Source organism: Crocuta crocuta, unplaced genomic scaffold (genome assembly GCF_008692635.1).
Source record: "Crocuta crocuta isolate KB4526 unplaced genomic scaffold, BGI_CrCroc_1.0 scaffold29, whole genome shotgun sequence".
NCBI classification, from domain to species: Eukaryota; Metazoa; Chordata; class Mammalia; order Carnivora; family Hyaenidae; genus Crocuta; species Crocuta crocuta.
Genome location: NW_027533280.1, coordinates 5,995,042 through 6,012,967, shown reverse-complemented (window position 1 = coordinate 6,012,967; position 17,926 = coordinate 5,995,042). Strand labels below are relative to the sequence as shown.

At 38.5% G+C, this 17,926-nt stretch overlaps 1 protein-coding gene across 1 annotated transcript in view; it reads left to right on the top strand.

Moving 5' to 3' along the window:
- NAA25 (N-alpha-acetyltransferase 25, NatB auxiliary subunit) overlaps nt 1-17,926 on the top strand; it is a 70,705-nt gene that overhangs the window by 42,785 nt on the left and 9,994 nt on the right. Inside the window, exons 14-20 of the mRNA XM_077747988.1 lie at nt 4,655-4,835; nt 6,198-6,297; nt 11,787-11,938; nt 12,484-12,609; nt 14,849-15,092; nt 15,946-16,069; nt 16,700-16,765. Of these exons, the coding sequence (XP_077604114.1) occupies nt 4,655-4,835; nt 6,198-6,297; nt 11,787-11,938; nt 12,484-12,609; nt 14,849-15,092; nt 15,946-16,069; nt 16,700-16,765 (993 nt within the window). The remainder of the gene's footprint in view (nt 1-4,654; nt 4,836-6,197; nt 6,298-11,786; nt 11,939-12,483; nt 12,610-14,848; nt 15,093-15,945; nt 16,070-16,699; nt 16,766-17,926) is intronic.

Genomic DNA, 17,926 nt, shown 5'->3' with positions numbered 1-17,926 from the left:
AGGAATCTATTCCTGAAATCAATGTTGTATTATGTGCTAACTAACCTGGATGGAAATTTAAAAAAATAAAAAAGTTTTAAAAAATGTATATGTAGCAGAATGCACTCTTTGGAGTAGTTGTAATTAGCCTATTTCAGACAAAAATACAAATCATGCTGAAGGAAGCATCATGTATCATTGAGCATGAAAAGGATGATTCAGCAAAGGGTACTGAGATTACCTTTTTTTTTTTTTTTTAGGCCTCTCTCCTGGTGTTTTCTGTTATTAGCAGGTTTTTTTGGTGGGGGGGAACTTAAGTACTTGTTGCATAAGATTCATGAGAATAAACTGCACAAGAAACAAAAGGCCCAGGAGACAGTACTGTACAATGTAGACTCAGCCCTTGCCCTCAGGGAGCATTTGATTTGGATACCATCATCCTCATGCTTAAAATGTTTATAGGTACCTGTTTTCCCGTAGATAAAGGTCAGCCTTTTTAGGATAGGTTACAGTGCTCTTTATAATCTGGCCGCTGCCTGTATCTCTAAATTCTTAGGTTATTTACAGCCTGAGTCTACTGGTAACTTTTTGTTTGCTACTATTAGTGAGCACCATGGTGCCTCTCTTTGAAATAATTTTCTTACTCTCTTCATCTGACTTTTATTTAGACAGTACCTCTGACAAGCCTGTCTTGATTTCACCCCCTTGCCCATTGTGGATTTTATGCCCCTTCTTTTTTTTTTTTTTTTTAATATTTTTATTTATTTCTAGGGGAGAGAGAGAGACAGCGTGAGCAGGGGAGGGTCAGAGAGAGAGGGAGACACAGACTCTGAAACAGGCTCCAGGCTCTGAGCTGGCAGTCAGCACAGAGCCCGACGCGGGGCTCGAGCCCACGAATCGCGAGATCATGACCCAAGCGAAAGTCGGACGCTTAACCGACTAAGCCACCCAGGCGCCCCGATGCCCCTTCTGAACTTCTGTAGGACACTGTGTGTGCTAGGACTCGTTGCACTGTATTGTAGCAGAGATGGGGGTGAAATCCTTTTAATCAGACTTTTTATCATCCAAGGCTCAGAATTATGAGTGTGCATAGGGATGTAAAAAAACATTAATGAACTGTCCACTTAGTAATTTGGCCCCTACTGAGATTAGACACCTTTCTCCACCTACCCCTAGCATCCATTCTTACTCATAAGTGACTGTGACTTTGCTAATCTCTCGTTTTTTTGAGCATCATGTCTGCCCATTTAATAATAGCTAATGTTTGTTGATCATCAGGCACTTGAAAGTGCTTTATATGAATTAGCTAATTTAAACCTCATAACAATACTATTAAGATTGTTGTAGTTTTATAAATGAGGGCAGACAGAAAGAAGTCAGGCAAATTTTCCATAATCATATGTGCAACTACATAGGAAAATTGCCAGTATAATAAAGATGCAAGATTTGTTGAAGTCAATGAAAATGATACTTAAGTGCTCCAATCAGAGACATAGTTATTGTCTAAGGTAGATTTGGCAGAAATTAGGAATCTATGGAAATTTGGTGAGGATGTTGAAAGAGACTGATTTGAATGTGAAAGATTAAGAACACTTGAAGATGTTGACGCTGTCAAATATTTTGCAGAAAAGCATTTCTTTATGATTCTGCGAAAGTAAAATGGGGAGTTAAGGATGTCATTTTTTTTCCCCTCCAGTTTTGTTGAGATGTGATTGGAATATTACCTTGTATTAGCTTAAGATATGTAAAAGTAATGATTTGAATATGTCTACCATGAAATGATTATCACCATAAGTTTAGTGAACATGGATCACCTCAGTCACAGATTATTTTTCTTTGGGATGAGAACTATTAATACCTACTTGCTTAGGAGCTTTTGAGTATATAGTAGGATATTTTTAACTATAGTCACCATGCTGCACGTTATTATATCCCCAGAACATAATACCTACCATTTTGTTATATTATGACATTTAGAAAAATTTTGTCCTGGGGCACCTGGCTGACTCAGTCGGAAGGGCATGTGACTCTTGATCTCAGGGTCATGAGTTCAAGCCCCATAGTGGGTGTAGAGATTACTTAAAAAAAAAAAAGGGAAAGGAAAGGAAAAAGAAAAATTTTGTCCCCAAACTCATTAGTCCTTGATGCTCTTTTGATTTGGTGAAGAATTTGCATAGACTTGTAATTACAGCCTAAATTTTGCAAAATAAAGTAAAAAATGTCTTTATGACGTTTGATTTAATAGTTGAGGAAGAAGTGTAAATTAAGCCTTTTTTCCCCCTATTTGCTTTAAAATTCTGTTTCCATTTTAAGGAGATCTTTTTTTAAATGTTTTGTTTTTGTTTTCTGCTTTTGACAGAGCACAAATTGGGGAGGGGTTGAAAGAGAGTGGGACAGAGGAGAGATCCGAAGCAGGCTCCACACTGACAGGCTGACAGCAGCAAGCCTGAACACAGGAACCGCAAGATTGTAACCGGAAGGGCACCTGGGTGGCTAAGTAGGTTAAGCTTCCTGCTTTGGCTCCGGTCATGATCTTGCTGTTCTTGAGTTCAAGCCATGCATTGGACTCTGTGGTGACAGCTAAGAACCTGGAGTCTACTTCAGATGCTGTGTCTCCTTCACTCTCTTCCCCTCCTCTACCTGTACTCTCTCTCTCAAAAATAAATAAACATTTAAAAATTTTGGGGGGAGAAAAAAAAAGATCATGACCTGAGCCTAAGTTGGATGCTCAACTGACTGAGCCAACTAGGTGCCCCAAGGAGATCTTTTTTGAGTATTAGTTATCTTTGTATAACTGGAACTTTTTAAAACTATTTATTCCCAAATAAAAAAAACAAAAAACAAAAAACTATTTATTCCCTGTTAATTGTCCAACTGTCTCTTCTACTCACTTCTGAGCCTCTTGAGGGCAGGAACCATCTGTGATCCTTATCCTCAGGTCTTATATTTAGTGTTGGCTCCAGAGTTTGAGTCAACGAGTGCTGAATTCAATAAAATTATGATTGTGAAGATCAGGTAGAAACATCGGAAAACACTTAAAAGCAAAGAGCAGAACATAAAATTGGATTTATGTTGTGACTGCTACCATGTAAAGTAATTCCACCTCACAGGCAGTACGTTAAGATCATAATGGTAATTTGTGTAGATTATAGGTATATATAGTTTGGGTAGGATTGTGGATGATATATATTTTAGAATATTTTTTAATGTTTATTTATTTTTGAGAGAGAGACAGACAGAGTGTAAGTCGGAGAGGGGCAGAGAGAGAGGGAGACAGAGAATCTGAAGCAGGCTTCAGGCTCTGAGGTGTCAGCATAGAGCCTAATGTGGGGCTTGAACTCATGAACTGTGAAATTATGATCTGAGCTGAAGTCGGACGCTTAACTGACTGAACCACCCAGGTGCCCAAAGGATGATATTTATTTAAAGCCCCAATTGTCAATTATATCTCATTTATTTTCTCTTAAAAAAAAAAAAAAGCCTATAGCATATAATTCTAAAAGTTCAACACATGGAGCTTTTACTAAGTTTTATTTTTAAAAAATTTTTATTTTACTTTTTATTTTAGAAAGAGCACGAGTTGGGGATGGGGCAGAGGGAGGGAAAGAGAGAGAAAGAGCAAGAATCTTAAGCAGTCTTCACCTTCAGTGTAGAGGTGAATGCGGGGCTCGATCCCACAACGTTGGGACCATGACCTGAATGGACATCAGGAGTGTGATGCTCAACCAACTGAGCCACAGAGTCACCCCAAGTTTTAGTTTTAGTTTAAGTTTTTGTGACTGCAAAAATAGCTTATACAAATTTTGGAGAACAGTTTATTTTAATCTTCCTTTTCCAGCTTGCAAAAGGCATTTTGGCATATTTCCTTTTCTCTTTTTCTTTGCATATTTTATAGACTGAAGATCATCTCTTCACACTAATTTGAACTGTGTGTGTTTTACTGAACATTAATAAGTATTTTTCCTTAATACTAAAAACTCTTCATTAATGTCACATGGCTGCACCATGTTTTCCATGTGTGGGTTTACTATAACTTAATTGTTCCCCCATTATTAGTACAGTGAATATTTTTGTATATAAATCTTTATCTCCATTTCATATTTTCTTTGGTTCATAAAAGAGAAGTTACTTGGTCTTTAAGACTATTGATGTGTGTAGCCTTTTGAATTTTGGTAGGCCAAACAAAAAAAGTGTGTCATAGTGGTTTATTAATGAATGGTTTTGTTCAAATATCATTTGACATCCAAATAGTAGAGTTACATATGGAAGAAAAAGAATGTGTAGCGAGACCATTTATCTAGGGTCTTATAGAGAAAAGTCTTATACCAGGAAAGTTGGTGGACTTTAGTTCTCCTTTAGAGTCCATCTCTTCTCAGCATCTAGGATTCTCTGAGATTCCATAACTTTCTTCATAAAACCTTGCAGCTTAAAGTTGGCATCACTCTTGTAGATAGATGATTAAGAACTGTGAGGTAACTTTTGAGAGACTGTCTATTCAGGGAAATTCCTGATTTTGCTTACGGGTGTGTATCTAAAATTTGTTCTCTGACACCTAAACTCATTCTTCCGATAGTTAGGGGAAGCGATGATATCAGTAAGTTTTTGTCTTTTGTTTGTGAGAAACTTCCCTTTGTTGCCAAGCACTGTGGATAATGCTGTTACATTTTGATTCTAGGTGATGAGACTGCTGTGTGGCAGGCCCTGACTTTGCTGGAAGAGGGATTAATCCACAGCCCTTCAAACGCTCAATTCAAATTGCTGCTTGTTCGAATCTACTGTGTACTGGGTGCATTTGAACCAGTGGTGGATCTGTATTCCAGCCTTGATGCTAAGCATATCCAGCATGACACCATTGGGTTGGTAGTATATACTCTGAATACCGAGCAGCCAGCTACACTAGGGTGGGGTCCTACACGGAACTTGAACTTTTAGAGTTTAGCAGCAGAGTTGTTTCTGTTATTAAGCTTTTTAGATTAAGTAATCCCCATTATGATGTATTGCAAAGCAGAAAGATTTTTGTATCTTCCAGCATTTTGTGGTAAATTTTAGATTTGCACAATTTAGAAAAGGCAAAGTTTTCCCCAGAGAAAGGAAACAGCTATATACTCTGAACACTTTTTCTTAGCACACGTTGTCTTTTTTTTTTTTTTTTTTAATGTTTTATTTATTTCTGAGAGAGAGAGAGACAGCATGAGCAAGGGAGGGTTAGAGAGGGAGGGAGACAGACACAGAATCTGAAACAGTCTCCAGGCTCTGAGCTAGCTGTCAGCACAGAGTCCAACACGGGGCTCGAACCCACAAACCATTAGATCATGACCTGAGCTGAAGTCGGATGCTCAACCGACTGAGCCACCCAGATGCCCTCTTAGCACACGATGTCTTGAAGTCTTGACTTCTGCTTTGCATTTTCGATTGACACATGTACTTTATTTGTTGACCTCAGAGATTTTTTTTTAATGAAAATTTTTTAAATGTTTATTCATTTTTGAGAGAGAAAGACAGAGCACACGTGGGGGTCGGGCAGAGAGAGAGGGAGACACAGAATCCAAAGCAGGCTCTAGGCTCTGAGCTTTCAGTATGGAGCCCGACGTGGGGCTCGAAATCACAAACCATGAGATCACGATCTGAGTCGAACTCAGATGCCCAACTGACTGAGCCACCCAGGCGCCCCAGTATTTTTTTTTAAATGTTTTTCTTTTTTTTTTTTTGAGGGACAGAGAAAAACAGAGCATGAGTGGGGGAGGAGCAGGGAGCAAGGGAGACACAGAATCCAAAGCAGTCTCCAGACTCTAAGCTGTCAGCACAGAACCCAACTCTTGAACTCATGAACTGTGAGATCGTGACCTGAGCCAGAGTTGGACACTTAACCAACAGAGTCACCCAGGCGCCCCAACCTTAGAGATTCTTTGAATGTGTATATTGATTATTCTTTGTGATGAATCAAGGGTATTTTCTTTACCCCCTTGTGTTCCATTGATTGTCTGAGTGTAAGAAAGCATGGCATAGAATTTTAGGTCTCTCACAAAACTGAATTGACTTTGCTCTTCTTAAAAAAAAAAAAAATAATAATTCCATGAATTAGGTAATTTATGTGGCAGGATGTTTTAACTTTTCTGTGTGCCTAGTTATGTCTCTGCTATAATAATTTGAAATACAGTGTTTTGATACTAGAAGTGGGTAAGTATAACATGGTTTTTTTTTCTTTCCTTCTGACCTAGCTATCTTTTGACCCGATATGCCGAGTCCTTAGGTCAGTATGCTGCTGCATCCCAATCCTGTAACTTCGCACTCAGGTTTTTCCACTCCAACCAGAAAGATGTAAGTGAAAAATATTTTTTAAAAATATGACCTTGCCTGCTGAATGTACACGATTCAGAGAACATCTTCCCTTGTGTGGCGGGTACACATGTTGAGGCGCACCATGCATACTTGCAAGTGCCCTTAGGCCATAGTTTACTGGTCATGGCTGTTAAGTAGAGGTAAAGAGTCATTTGTGGTTGCTAGAATGGGTGTGTTTAATAGAATCCATGCAAAGCTGCAGTTAAAACTAGGTATTAACAGACTAAAAAGTGATATTCCTCCTAGACTTGTCTTTTAATTTCTTTCTTTCTTTCTTTCTTTCTTTCTTTCTTTCTTTCTTTCTTTCTTTCTTTCTTTCTTTCTTTCTTTCTATGTTTATTTATTTATTTTGAGAGAGAGAGAGAGAGAGCAAGCGTGCACATGAGCAGGGGAGAGGCAGAGAGGGAGAGAGAGAATCCCAAGCAGGCTCTGTGCTTTCAGCGCAGAGCCCAATATGGGGCCCAAACCGATGGACCTGTGAAATCATGACCTGAGCTGAAATCAAGAGTTGGACACTCAACCAGCTGAGCCACCAGGCACCCTTCCTTTTAATTCCCTTTATTTTATTTTATTATTTATTTATTTATTTATTTATTATTTTTAATGTTTTTTGTTTTTTATTTCTGAGAGAGAGAGAGACAGTGTGAGCAGGGGAGGGTTGAGAGAGAGGGAGACACAGAATCCGAAAAAGGCTCCAGACTGAGCTAGCTGTCAGCACAAAGCCCGACGCGGGGCTCGAATCCACAAACCGTGAGATCATGACCTGAGTCGAAGTCGGACGCTTAACTGACTGAGCCACCCAGGCGCCCCCCCCCCCTTTTAAAACAAAGTTTATTTTATTTATTTTTAATTTTATTTTCCTTTTTATATTTTTAAAAGACTGCACTCTCTTTTAAATAAAGATTTTTAAAAATATTTTTTTGAGAGAGAGAAAAAGAGAACATAAGCAGGGGAGGGACAGAGTATCTGAAGCAGGCTCTGTGCTGACAGCAGAGAACTTGATGTGGGGCTCTAACCTGAGCCAAAGTTTGATGCTTAACCTATTGAGCCACCCAGACACCCCTTATTATTTTATTCTTTTAAGTTTATTTATTTATTTTGAGAGAGAGAGACAGAGCAAGCAGGGGAGGGATTAAAAGGGGGGAGAGAGAATTCCAAGCAGGCTCTGTGGTCATCATGGAGCTGATGGGAGGCTTGATCTTTCAACTGGGAGAACTTGAGCTGAAATCAAGAATCAGATGCTTAACCGACTTGGCCACCTAAGCACCCTGTCTATGAAATTTTTTCTGAGGGTGTAAGACATAGCCCATAAGAGTTCATAGCCTGGGATGCCATAGAAGATTCTGCAGTAGCAGCTGCTCTCTGTTACCTTTATTTATTTCTAAAGTTTATAACCACTGTACCCTTTGCCAAGAGCCAGTAAATTTGTATTTTCTTAGAATTATGAAATTGACCAATTGAAGGACATTTCAGGAAACTTGTGTCAATAGTATGTTTTTAAAAGTAGCAATAAATAAGGTAGAGCTATGTGCCATAATGAAAGGATGGGATTTGCACCATATTTTTCACTGCAAGCAGACTTGATCTCCACTTGTCAGTTAACCAGAAGTTTTATATGGTCTCTAGTCAGTCAGTCAGCTGCACAAAACCACCCAGAACACAGGAGAAAAGAAGGCATGTCTTGAGGATGGTCATCGCCTGCTTTGTTCTCGTGTGCTTCTAAGACTCCTCATCTGGAATTTGGCCATGCCATATCTGCCCATAGCTTTCTGTTTTCATGGTCTAACAGCACCTAAGGAACTTGGCCAGAAAGCTGGGTTTGGGGGTGGTTCTTGGCAAATACTCAGGAGGATTTTTTTTTAAATAAAAACCTTTTTGTAGTTATAACAACTTTGGCTAATCTATCTTCCATCTAATTCTTTAGCTTTGCATAAATAGAAGGCAGGGTGGAAGCATTTCTGAACAATGGAATATAGGTTTAGTGTTGTCAGCTTACAATAATTATGTCCTGCGAAGCCTCAGAGCAAGGCCTAGATGGCTGGTGTAGCAAGGGATGTTGAGCTGTGCATCAGTTGGCTTTTAAAAAAGCTCTATTCCCCTCCACCAATGGCGTTCTTCCCCCACAGTGGTTGGTCGTGTCTTTGTTCAGACTTCATTTTGTGCCATAGCTCCTAATCAAGAAGAGAGGGAAGTAGGCATCAGCATCTGAACATGCTGCTTGGAAGGTGCTGGGCTGGCTCAGAGATTGAGGGCATCATTAGGACCTTGAGTTTCTAAAGTAGGCAGTTGAGTTATAAACCTCTGTTTGTACTGTGTATTCTGTGATTCCCTTTTCCCAGTTTTTAAGAAGTTGCATTAACTCAAAAAAATAAATCAAAAGTGCTTCGTAAATCTCATTATTCTGGCTGTCATTTCTTGTTCCTAAGGAAGATTTATTGATGACTCCTTTTCAAAGTTTTGTTCTCAGATAGCTCTGATGTGCAGTTGGAGGTAAGTAAGGGATTAATCCAAGCTTCACGGCTGGTTTTACTCCAGTTTTTAATCATCCAGCATTCAAGAAGCACCATATTCATGATTTGGTCAATAACATACNGTGTCTAAAGAGTTGTTTTGAAAAGAAAACACACCCACTCTAAAACAACTCAAGTTATTGTTATAGGGGAAGGAGATCCTCAGGAGTGATTTGAGAAGGGTATGTTGTTCTCAGTGTCTTTTTTTTATCTTTGATGTTTTGCTGATGGCTGTGTGTGGCAGGAGTGACTAATTCATCTGAATATATGTGATGCTGAACCTGATCATTTTATTGATCTGGGACTAGGACTTTCTACTTGGAATTTATTTTTATTACTACTAAGAAGAAAACTTACTTAATCATACTAAAGTAGATAATCTTTTGGGCGGGGGGCTCCTAGAGGCAAAAGCAATACAGCAAGTAAAATGCACCCTAAACCTTAAGGCCTAGCCTGAGTCCCAAAATAGGGAAATGGAGACTGTGGTGTGGACTGTTTCCTATAGGAATTGGAGGGTAAGAAAGAGCATGATTTTAGTGTTGTGTTAAACCTAATAGTATTAGAAATATGTTTGGAAAGCTAAAGCTCCGTGTTCCAATTTTTATTCTTGGTAGTTTTTGAGATCTCCAGATGGTTTTTTCTTGGGTGACTGATGTGTTTCAATTCCCAGCTTGCTCTCGAAAGAACACGTTTACTCCTTCAATGGAAAATCCAGTGTTCTGCTTTGTAAGGCTTTGTCTATGAGATTGAAAGTTAAATTGGGAAGGTCTACACAGGGATTTTCTTTCTGGAAAGGTCATCATTGTTGCTGTCATCTTACTTTGGAGTAGATTTTTCAGTATGAGAATTAGACCCAGATTTTCTTATCTCCAAAACTTACTTATTAGTTTGTACTTTAAAAATAATGTCCCTTTAAAAGTCTAACTTAGGTATTCAGGAAGATGATTATTTTCATAATAATTTCATAATCCTTTTATTTGATGTCCATCTATTTTGCTAATTTTTACAGTGACCAGGGTTCATTTCAGGAATCCATATGGGATATAACTAGCCTCACTGGTGCATAAATGAGTAGAAATAGGTACGGACAACATTCTCTGATAGTCGAAAGTTTTTAAAGTGCCCGTGGCTTCCAGTTTTGCCTGCAGTTCCGATAGGGGTTGTTTTTTCCAATCATAGAACTTCCTCAGTCTCGGTCTTATTGGAAGATGCCCAGGTCCTTTTAGCTCTACAGCAATACTTTGGTGCAGCATTAAAGGAGGACTGTTTTAAAAACAGAAGCCAGAGAACGACAGTTACCTTCTCAGTTTGTTAAAGGACTACATTCCCTTTTTGTTGCTCCTTATTTTTCTTTTTTAAAAGCTATTCTCTTTTTTTCAAAAGTGGTATTCCATGGACCACTCAGAAATTAAAACTGCCTCTGTACTTCATAAACCTGGGTTCTTTTCTTTAATCAGCATATTTTGGAACTGTAATTTATAAATTTGATTGGAGTCCCCAGAGTCATTTTTTTAATCTCCATTAATTGTCGGATCATATGTTGCTAAGCAGCCGGTTTTTTTCAAGCTGTAAGTACCTAAGGCTTATGGTAAACCTTGCTTTCTCCAAGCCATGAGGCCCTTGGATAGGCATTTCTGTTTAGAGCATCCTGGCCTCTTCTTGATGGGGCATATCACTGTCCTTTAATCAAGCTAGAAGGTACACTTGAGCTTTTTTGGATAGTCCTTCTTTAAACCTGCAGGATCACAAGTAATCTTTTTAATTTTCTTGTGTCCGTCCGTCTTTAATTTCTCCAGATACTGCAGGCAAACAGCTCGCCGAGGTGTCCCATGGGGTTTAAAAGCCGCATCGAATGCAGTTGAATTAGCGCCCGTGGCGCAATCCCGCGGCCTGAAATGAACCCTGCGAGGCTGTGTATCAGAGGGTATGTTGTTGAACTATTGGCCTATTTTTCTACTGGGCAAATTATTCAGTCATAATGGAGATGGGGGCAGAGCTGACTGAGGCTGTGTTAAAAAGACTGGCTTTTCTAGAAAGGATCTTAGGGGCAGATATCTGCTTTGAGCTTAACATTTTCCTTGGCCCAAAAGGGTGCCCTCCTGACTTGTGATCCTCATGGCATAGGCCTACACCCATGAAATGTTCTTTCCTGAGATTTTCTTCTGTTGTGCCAGAATTTCTGTTGAGAATTCTTTTTCTTGCCTCTGTTCACAACATTTCATCTGTACATATGTATTAATTGAAAATTAAAGTGCACATAGTGAGTGTTCCCTTCACTTACTTGTTCATGGAATTTTCCAGCATTGGTCTTATGTAGTTTGGATGGATAAGAAGCCTGGTTCTTGCAGTTTTTCTGTCCTCATAATGGATTCTGATGAATATTTATGGATGGATTTATGGATTCTGAATATATTTATGTTGTCTTCTATCCTGTTGTAATGCATATATGCCCTGTGTTTGTGATATATGGTATTTAGAAATAAACAAAACCAGGGAGCAGCCTGTCTTTTCTGAAGGAGGGTGATTTTTACTTGGGTTGGTTGTGGGTGGTTATATTATTCCGGTGTTTTTGGAACCTTTGTATAAAACATAGTTTATCTTAGATGCAGAAAAACATGGAGTAATATCCCTTCCACAATGGCACTAACCAACTTTTTGACTGATGTGGCATAACAAAACCTCCAGTCCTAATGAATTGAAAGACATAACTGCTAAGAGAAAGTGTCTGGTGGTAGCAGCAGCTAGGTATTAGTAGTAGTATTAGTAAGAACACATATGATTCTGGTATAGGAAAGAAGAAAAATAATGTTTTAATAAGCTGATATTCTACTTGGTGACCTTTAAAGATTAGATTTCACATCTTATTTTAGTGTGAGTGCTTTGTTTTGCATGGCAAGGTTTGCCTTCATTGCCTGATCTGTGAAATATTTATACCGAGGTGATATCTTTCCTTCCCAGACCTCAGAATATATTATTCAAGCTTACAAATATGGTGCATTTGAGAAGATCCCAGAGTTTATCGCTTTTAGGAACAGGCTGAATAATTCTCTTCATTTTGCACAAGTCCGTACTGAACGGATGTTGTTAGACCTTCTACTTGAAGCAAATATGTAAGTATTGCACAAGAGCTAAAAAGGAGCTAAGGGATTAGATCAGATCCTGAGAACCATTAATGTGCTCATAGCAGGCTTAAGCTAAGGAAAGGGGGGGGGGGGGAGAAAGAGAAATTTTGTAGGGATAGAGAAGAAAGGGGAAATAACCCAGTGCATGGTATGTGTAATGATCGGGCACTGCCAGCAGCACCATTTCATGTTCCATACAGAAGCCAGCCAGGTGGTGGTGATCACCCCAGGCCATATAATTTTTAAAGGATTCCTCTTCTCCTGTGAACATGGGATTTCAGGAATTAGTTCTGATCCACTTTATTCTATTTGAGATTCTGACCCTTTCTCTTGCTGTGTAGCAAGCCAACGTGATACAGGTGGGCTTGGTTCTATGTCACCTCTGTGAGCTTTTACTTCTTAATTAAATCCTTCTACCTCCCTTCCTTCCTCTTTCTTTTCATTTCTTTCTAGTAAAACGAAGTTGTGGCTAATATGTTTTCATGGCTGTTTTACTATTGAAATAATACATAAATAAATTTTCTATATCACAGATCAACCAGTTTAGCAGAAAGTATAAAATCAATGAATCTTCGGCCAGAAGAAGATGACATTCCATGGGAAGCCTTGCGAGACAACAGAGACTTAAATGTTTTCTTCAGCTGGGATCCAAAAGATAGGTAACTGGAATTTAACCCCAAGCATTTATTTTTGCAGAAATAGGATGAATATAAGTTACAAAAAAATCTCTTTTTTGCACAAATAATAATAACGTAATTATTATATGGATAAGAAGATATAAGTAAGCCAAGGGAAGAAAATGAATCTCACTTCTATTTTGGATTATTGACTAATCTAAAAATTAGATACTCCTTCATAGCATACATGAATACAGATTCCAGATGGATCAAAGGTCATGGGCTAAAACTCCTTAGAAATTCTGTAAGAAAATATAAAAATATTTTTGAATGTTTAGGGAAAGCCTTTCTTAGCATTACATCAAACCTGGAAACATAAAGGATTTGGTCTTTGTAAATATTAGCCTTCTGTGTAGAAGTAAATTTGTTAACAAGTTCTAAAAGTATGTGGTAAATTGGTAAATTTCTTCATATATATTACTGTGTTTCACATACAAGGAGAAATCTTTTTTTTTTTTTTAGTTTTTTTTTTTTTTTTTTTTTCTTTGAGAGAGAGAGTGTGGGTGAACTGGGGAGAGGTGCTGAGGGAGAGAACCTTAAGCAGGCTCCATACTCAGTGTGAAGCCTGACTTGGGGCTTGACTCCATGACCCTGGGATCATGGCCTGAGCCAGAATTAAGAGCCAGAGCTCAGGTGGCCCTGTCCAATAGTTAAAAAAAAAATCTTTATCATTGTACAGTGCATTTCATTGAACTTTAAGTCCAATTTGTTTTTTAGTTATTTTATTAAGTTATTAAGATTTCTCCCATGGGGGTCTGGGTGGCTCAGTCGGTTGAAAGTCCTACTCTTGATTTCAGCTCAGGTCATGATCCCAGGGTTGTGGGGTTGAGCCCCATGTTGGGCTCCATGCTGAGTATGGAGCCTGCTTGGGATATTCTCTCCTCTCCCTTTGCATGCTCTTTCTAAAATAAAAATTAAAAAAAATAAAATAAAAATTAAACTATTGGACAAAGATATAAAAGATTAATACTTGTGGTCAGCAAGGTTATAGGGAAAATGGTTGTTGTACATTGACATGATAAAACTTTATATATGATCTTCCTATAGGGAATTTTAGTGATCTGTGTTAAGATTGAAAATTCCAAATGTGCTGCAGGCTTCACAGATCCTGGGCTGAGCCTTCATTAATCAGATCTAATATTTTTTGACGCCTATGGGCCAGTGGCCCTGGGCTGATCTGTAGCTCTCAGCAGTCCTTAGCCTTCTCCTCTGGCTCTGATGCATCTAGGGATTCCAGCTGTGAGGCATGGGGAGGATATGGGTCTCAGCATTTGGGGATTCTGCCTGCTCCTGAACTGGAGGCAAGAATTGTGAACCAGAATCCTGGCAGGAATTACTTTTCACCCTCCCTGGTGGCCACTTTGTTCTCCAATTTCTGGGTTGAACCATTTAGGGAACTTGGTTGGAGTGCCAAGTTCCTAGATATCCTAGATATCAGCTACAGGTCAACCTTGCAAGTTGGCCCTTCTGAAGATAATAACCTCAGGCTTGCTGTGTTAATTCTTTTCTGAACACACTGTCAGAAAAAGAAATAGTTTGCAAAATAGTATAAATATTGTGAACCCATCTTATTTATTTAAAATGTGTTAAGTTATATAAATATTTTTAGTTGCAGTTTTGTACATCTGTATTGTAAAAGTCTGAAAGGATCCATACCAAGCTTTTTTTTTTTTTGAGTGCAATTAAAAAAAAAATTTTTTTTTTGAGAGAGTGCAAGCAGGGGAGGGGCAGAGAGAGGGGAGGGTGGAAAGGGGGGCAGACAGAGGATGTGAAGCGGGTTCTATATTGACAGCAGAGAGCCTGACGCAGGGCTGGACCATGAGATAATGACCTGAACCAAAGCCAGATGCTTAACTGACTGAGCCACCCATGTGCCCCATACCAAACTTGTTAATATTGCAGGTATTTGGTTATTGGGGCACATTTTCCTTTATTTTTCAGTTTTTTGTCATTTGAATTTCAGCAAAATACATGCTACATATTTTGTTGTTATCAGAAATCTCACTTAAGGGGAAAAAATGACCTGTTAGGTAGGTTACTACTCCCATTTTATTGATGCTAAAATGGGGACTTGGGTGATTTGGGTTTGACTGAGATCATTCAGGTAGTAGACAAATGCTGGGACCATTCAAAGGCATCATGATTGATGAATGTGAACTTTGAAAGCTTTAAAGGCAACACATTAACTAAAATGGATGGGTTGGGGATATTTCTTTTTAAGGGATGTTTCTGAAGAACATAAGAAACTTTCCTTGGAGGAGGAGACCATGTGGTTAAGAATCCGTTCCTTAACATTGAGGCTGATCAGTGGACTTCCAAGTCTTAATCATCCCGTGGAGCCAAGGAACTCAGAAAAGACCACTGAAAACGGCGTGTCCTCCCGGATTGATATTCTTCGTTTACTCCTTCAACAGTTGGAGGTGGCCATGGAGACGGGAAAGCGATTTATTGAGAAGGAAATTCAGGTATTAACAATAGTACCATGAAATCTGGAATAATCTATGACTGCCTTTTGGAATCTTTTAGGAATTTGAGTTGGGGGAATAGTAGAGGATAGTATTTTGTGCTAGTATTTATGACACTTGAATTGCAGAGGCTTCCTCACTGTCCAAACTGGATAACAAGAGGGGTGCCTGGGTGGCTCAGTCGGTTAACTGTCTGACTTCGGCTCAGGTCATGATCTCACAGTTCGTGGGTTTGAGCCCCATGTCGGGCTCTGTTCTGACAGCTCAGAGCCTGGAGCCTGTTTCTGATTCTGTGTCTCCCTCTCTGACCCCCCCCCGCTCAAGCTGTCTCTCTCTCTCTCAGAAATAAACTAAAAAAAAAAAGAAAAAATAGGGGCGCCTGGGTGGCTTAGTCGGTTAAGCGTCCAACTTTCGCTTAGGTCATGATCTTGCAGTTCGTTGGTTCAAGCCCCGCGTCGGGCTCTGTGCTGACGGCCAGCTCAGAGCCTTGAGCCTGTTTCAGTCTGTGACTCCCTCTCTCTCTGACCCTCCCCTGCTCATGCTGTCTCTCTCTCTCTCTCCTAGAATAAATAAAATGTTAAAAAATAAAAAAAAAAATAAAAAAATTTCAAACTGGATAACGAGGAAAAAGAAAATAGCTTCATTTGTGATGGTAAATGTGTAATAGCTACCAACAAATTAATGCGGAGCTTCTGTTTTCACTGTAATGATTTAGTGATTAGTTTGATGATTAGTGGCTTGCAACTTAATCACTGAGAAAGACTTTATCTAGTAGTTTTAGTCCCCTGTTTTCTTGTTTTGTATAAATTTAGATGGATTTAAAGGACATTATTTTTCCTCCCCTTTTTTCCAGTATCCTTTCCTTGGTCCTGTACCCACCAGAATGGCTGGATTCTTCAGTTCTGGCTGTTCTCAGTGTCAGACCAGTTCTTTTTATCTTGTTAGTGACATTTATGAGCTGGACACCAGTGGTTTAGGTAAGTATACATTTGTGTGAGTATTTACTAGGTCTTTGTCATTGAACACTTAGTAAGTGTAACAAAATATTTATCACCTCACATATTTAGGCAGATTGGGAGGGGGTAGAATCTATTCTGGAAATATCTGGTTTAATATCCAAGAAGGTACCTTCATAGGTTACAGAGTAATATTTTAGAAATTTAAGTCCTTTTCCTATATAAAATCACTTATTAGGTTCAGAAGTTGAAGAAATCCTTAATTTGTTGAAATATTATTGGATTTCAGACTGAATTCTTTACTAAACTTTGTGGAGAAGAGTATTTTTCTTAACCCAATGAGAATCACACATATTCCATAAAACCCTTCCCCCCACATTATAAGGTTTATAGATTCTGTCATTTGAGAGTATTTGAAGCACAGATTTTAAGTCTTAGAGAATTTTAGGTATTGCTTTTGACAGATAATTAATGCCTTTCTTCTCTTTTTCCTTTTCTTCTTTGTCTTTCAGTAATAGAATTTGAGGCCTATGAGTCTTAAGAGAAAAGAAAATGTCCTTGCCCATGAGTTGCTTATAGGTGTTGATCTTGCTTTTTTTTCTTCCTAGCAAAATGGATTGAAAGTTTTTCATTTTTTTTTCTTCAATTTAGAGGATACGGTGGAGATCCAGGAGCGAGTAGAGAATAGTCTTAAGTCTTTACTAGAACAATTAAAAGGTAAGCATTCTGATTGGGTTTCCATATTTTATATGTAGGTATCCATAGTCCATATGTCTGACACGAACTCATTTTTTAGTAACTTGCAAGAGTTGCATATAGCAACTTGAAAATAATAATGCATACTTTTGGTATTTTGAAAGACTTGTTTTTAATTTTACAAAGTTTTGACTATAAAATGATAGATAATCTATTATGAAACAGTACACAAGTGGTCTTTCTCCCTTTCCCAGCATCGGTTCCCCAGAGGGAAGTAAGTACTGTTACTTACAAGGTAAGTAACACTTTGGAGTCAATACTCCTAGATGCTCCAAACAGTCATCCATGTATATATGGAAATACATACATAGTAATTTTTATTTAACATGCGAAAAAGTATAATACATGCTTTTCTGATTTTAATTTTTTATTGTCTTGAACACTTAACCATGTGAGTTGCATATAATATTCCAATATTATATCAGTGTACTAAGTTTGAGTTATTTATAACTGTATTTTTTTTGTTTTAATGTTTATTTATTTTGACCGAGAGAGAATGAGCCAGGGAGGGGCAGGGAGAGAGGAAGAGAATCCCAGGCAGGCTCCACACTCAGTCCAACGCGGTGCGTGATCTCAACCATGAGATAATGACCTGAGTCAAAATCGAATTGGACACTTAAATGACTGAGCCACCTAGGTGCCCCATATAACTATTTATAACAATGCTGAAATGAACATCTTGGGACATAAGTGTTGGGGTACTTATTTGAATATTTCTTTGGGATTAAATTCCTAGAACTGGAATTTTTGGGGGAAAGGATACATATATGTGTTTTATTATTTTTTTTAAATGAGGAAATCTCTTTTTTTAATTTATTTTGAGAGAGAAAGAAAGAGTGTGTGTGCACCAGCAGGGGAGGGCCAGAGAGAGAGGGGGAGGAAGAATCCCAAGCAGGTTCCTATGCTATGAGATGATGACCCGAGATTAAATCTTAAGTTGGAAGCTCAACGGGACTGAGCCAGCAAGGCACCCCATTCATATATATACGTTTTAAATCTATATGGGTCTTTCTTTTTAAGAGCCCAAGTGGTCTTTTATTGCTTAAATGAAGAATGATAATTAAAAGATCAAGATCCTAAGAATAAAATGTGGTATTTATTAAGGTGAATTTCTACCACGCA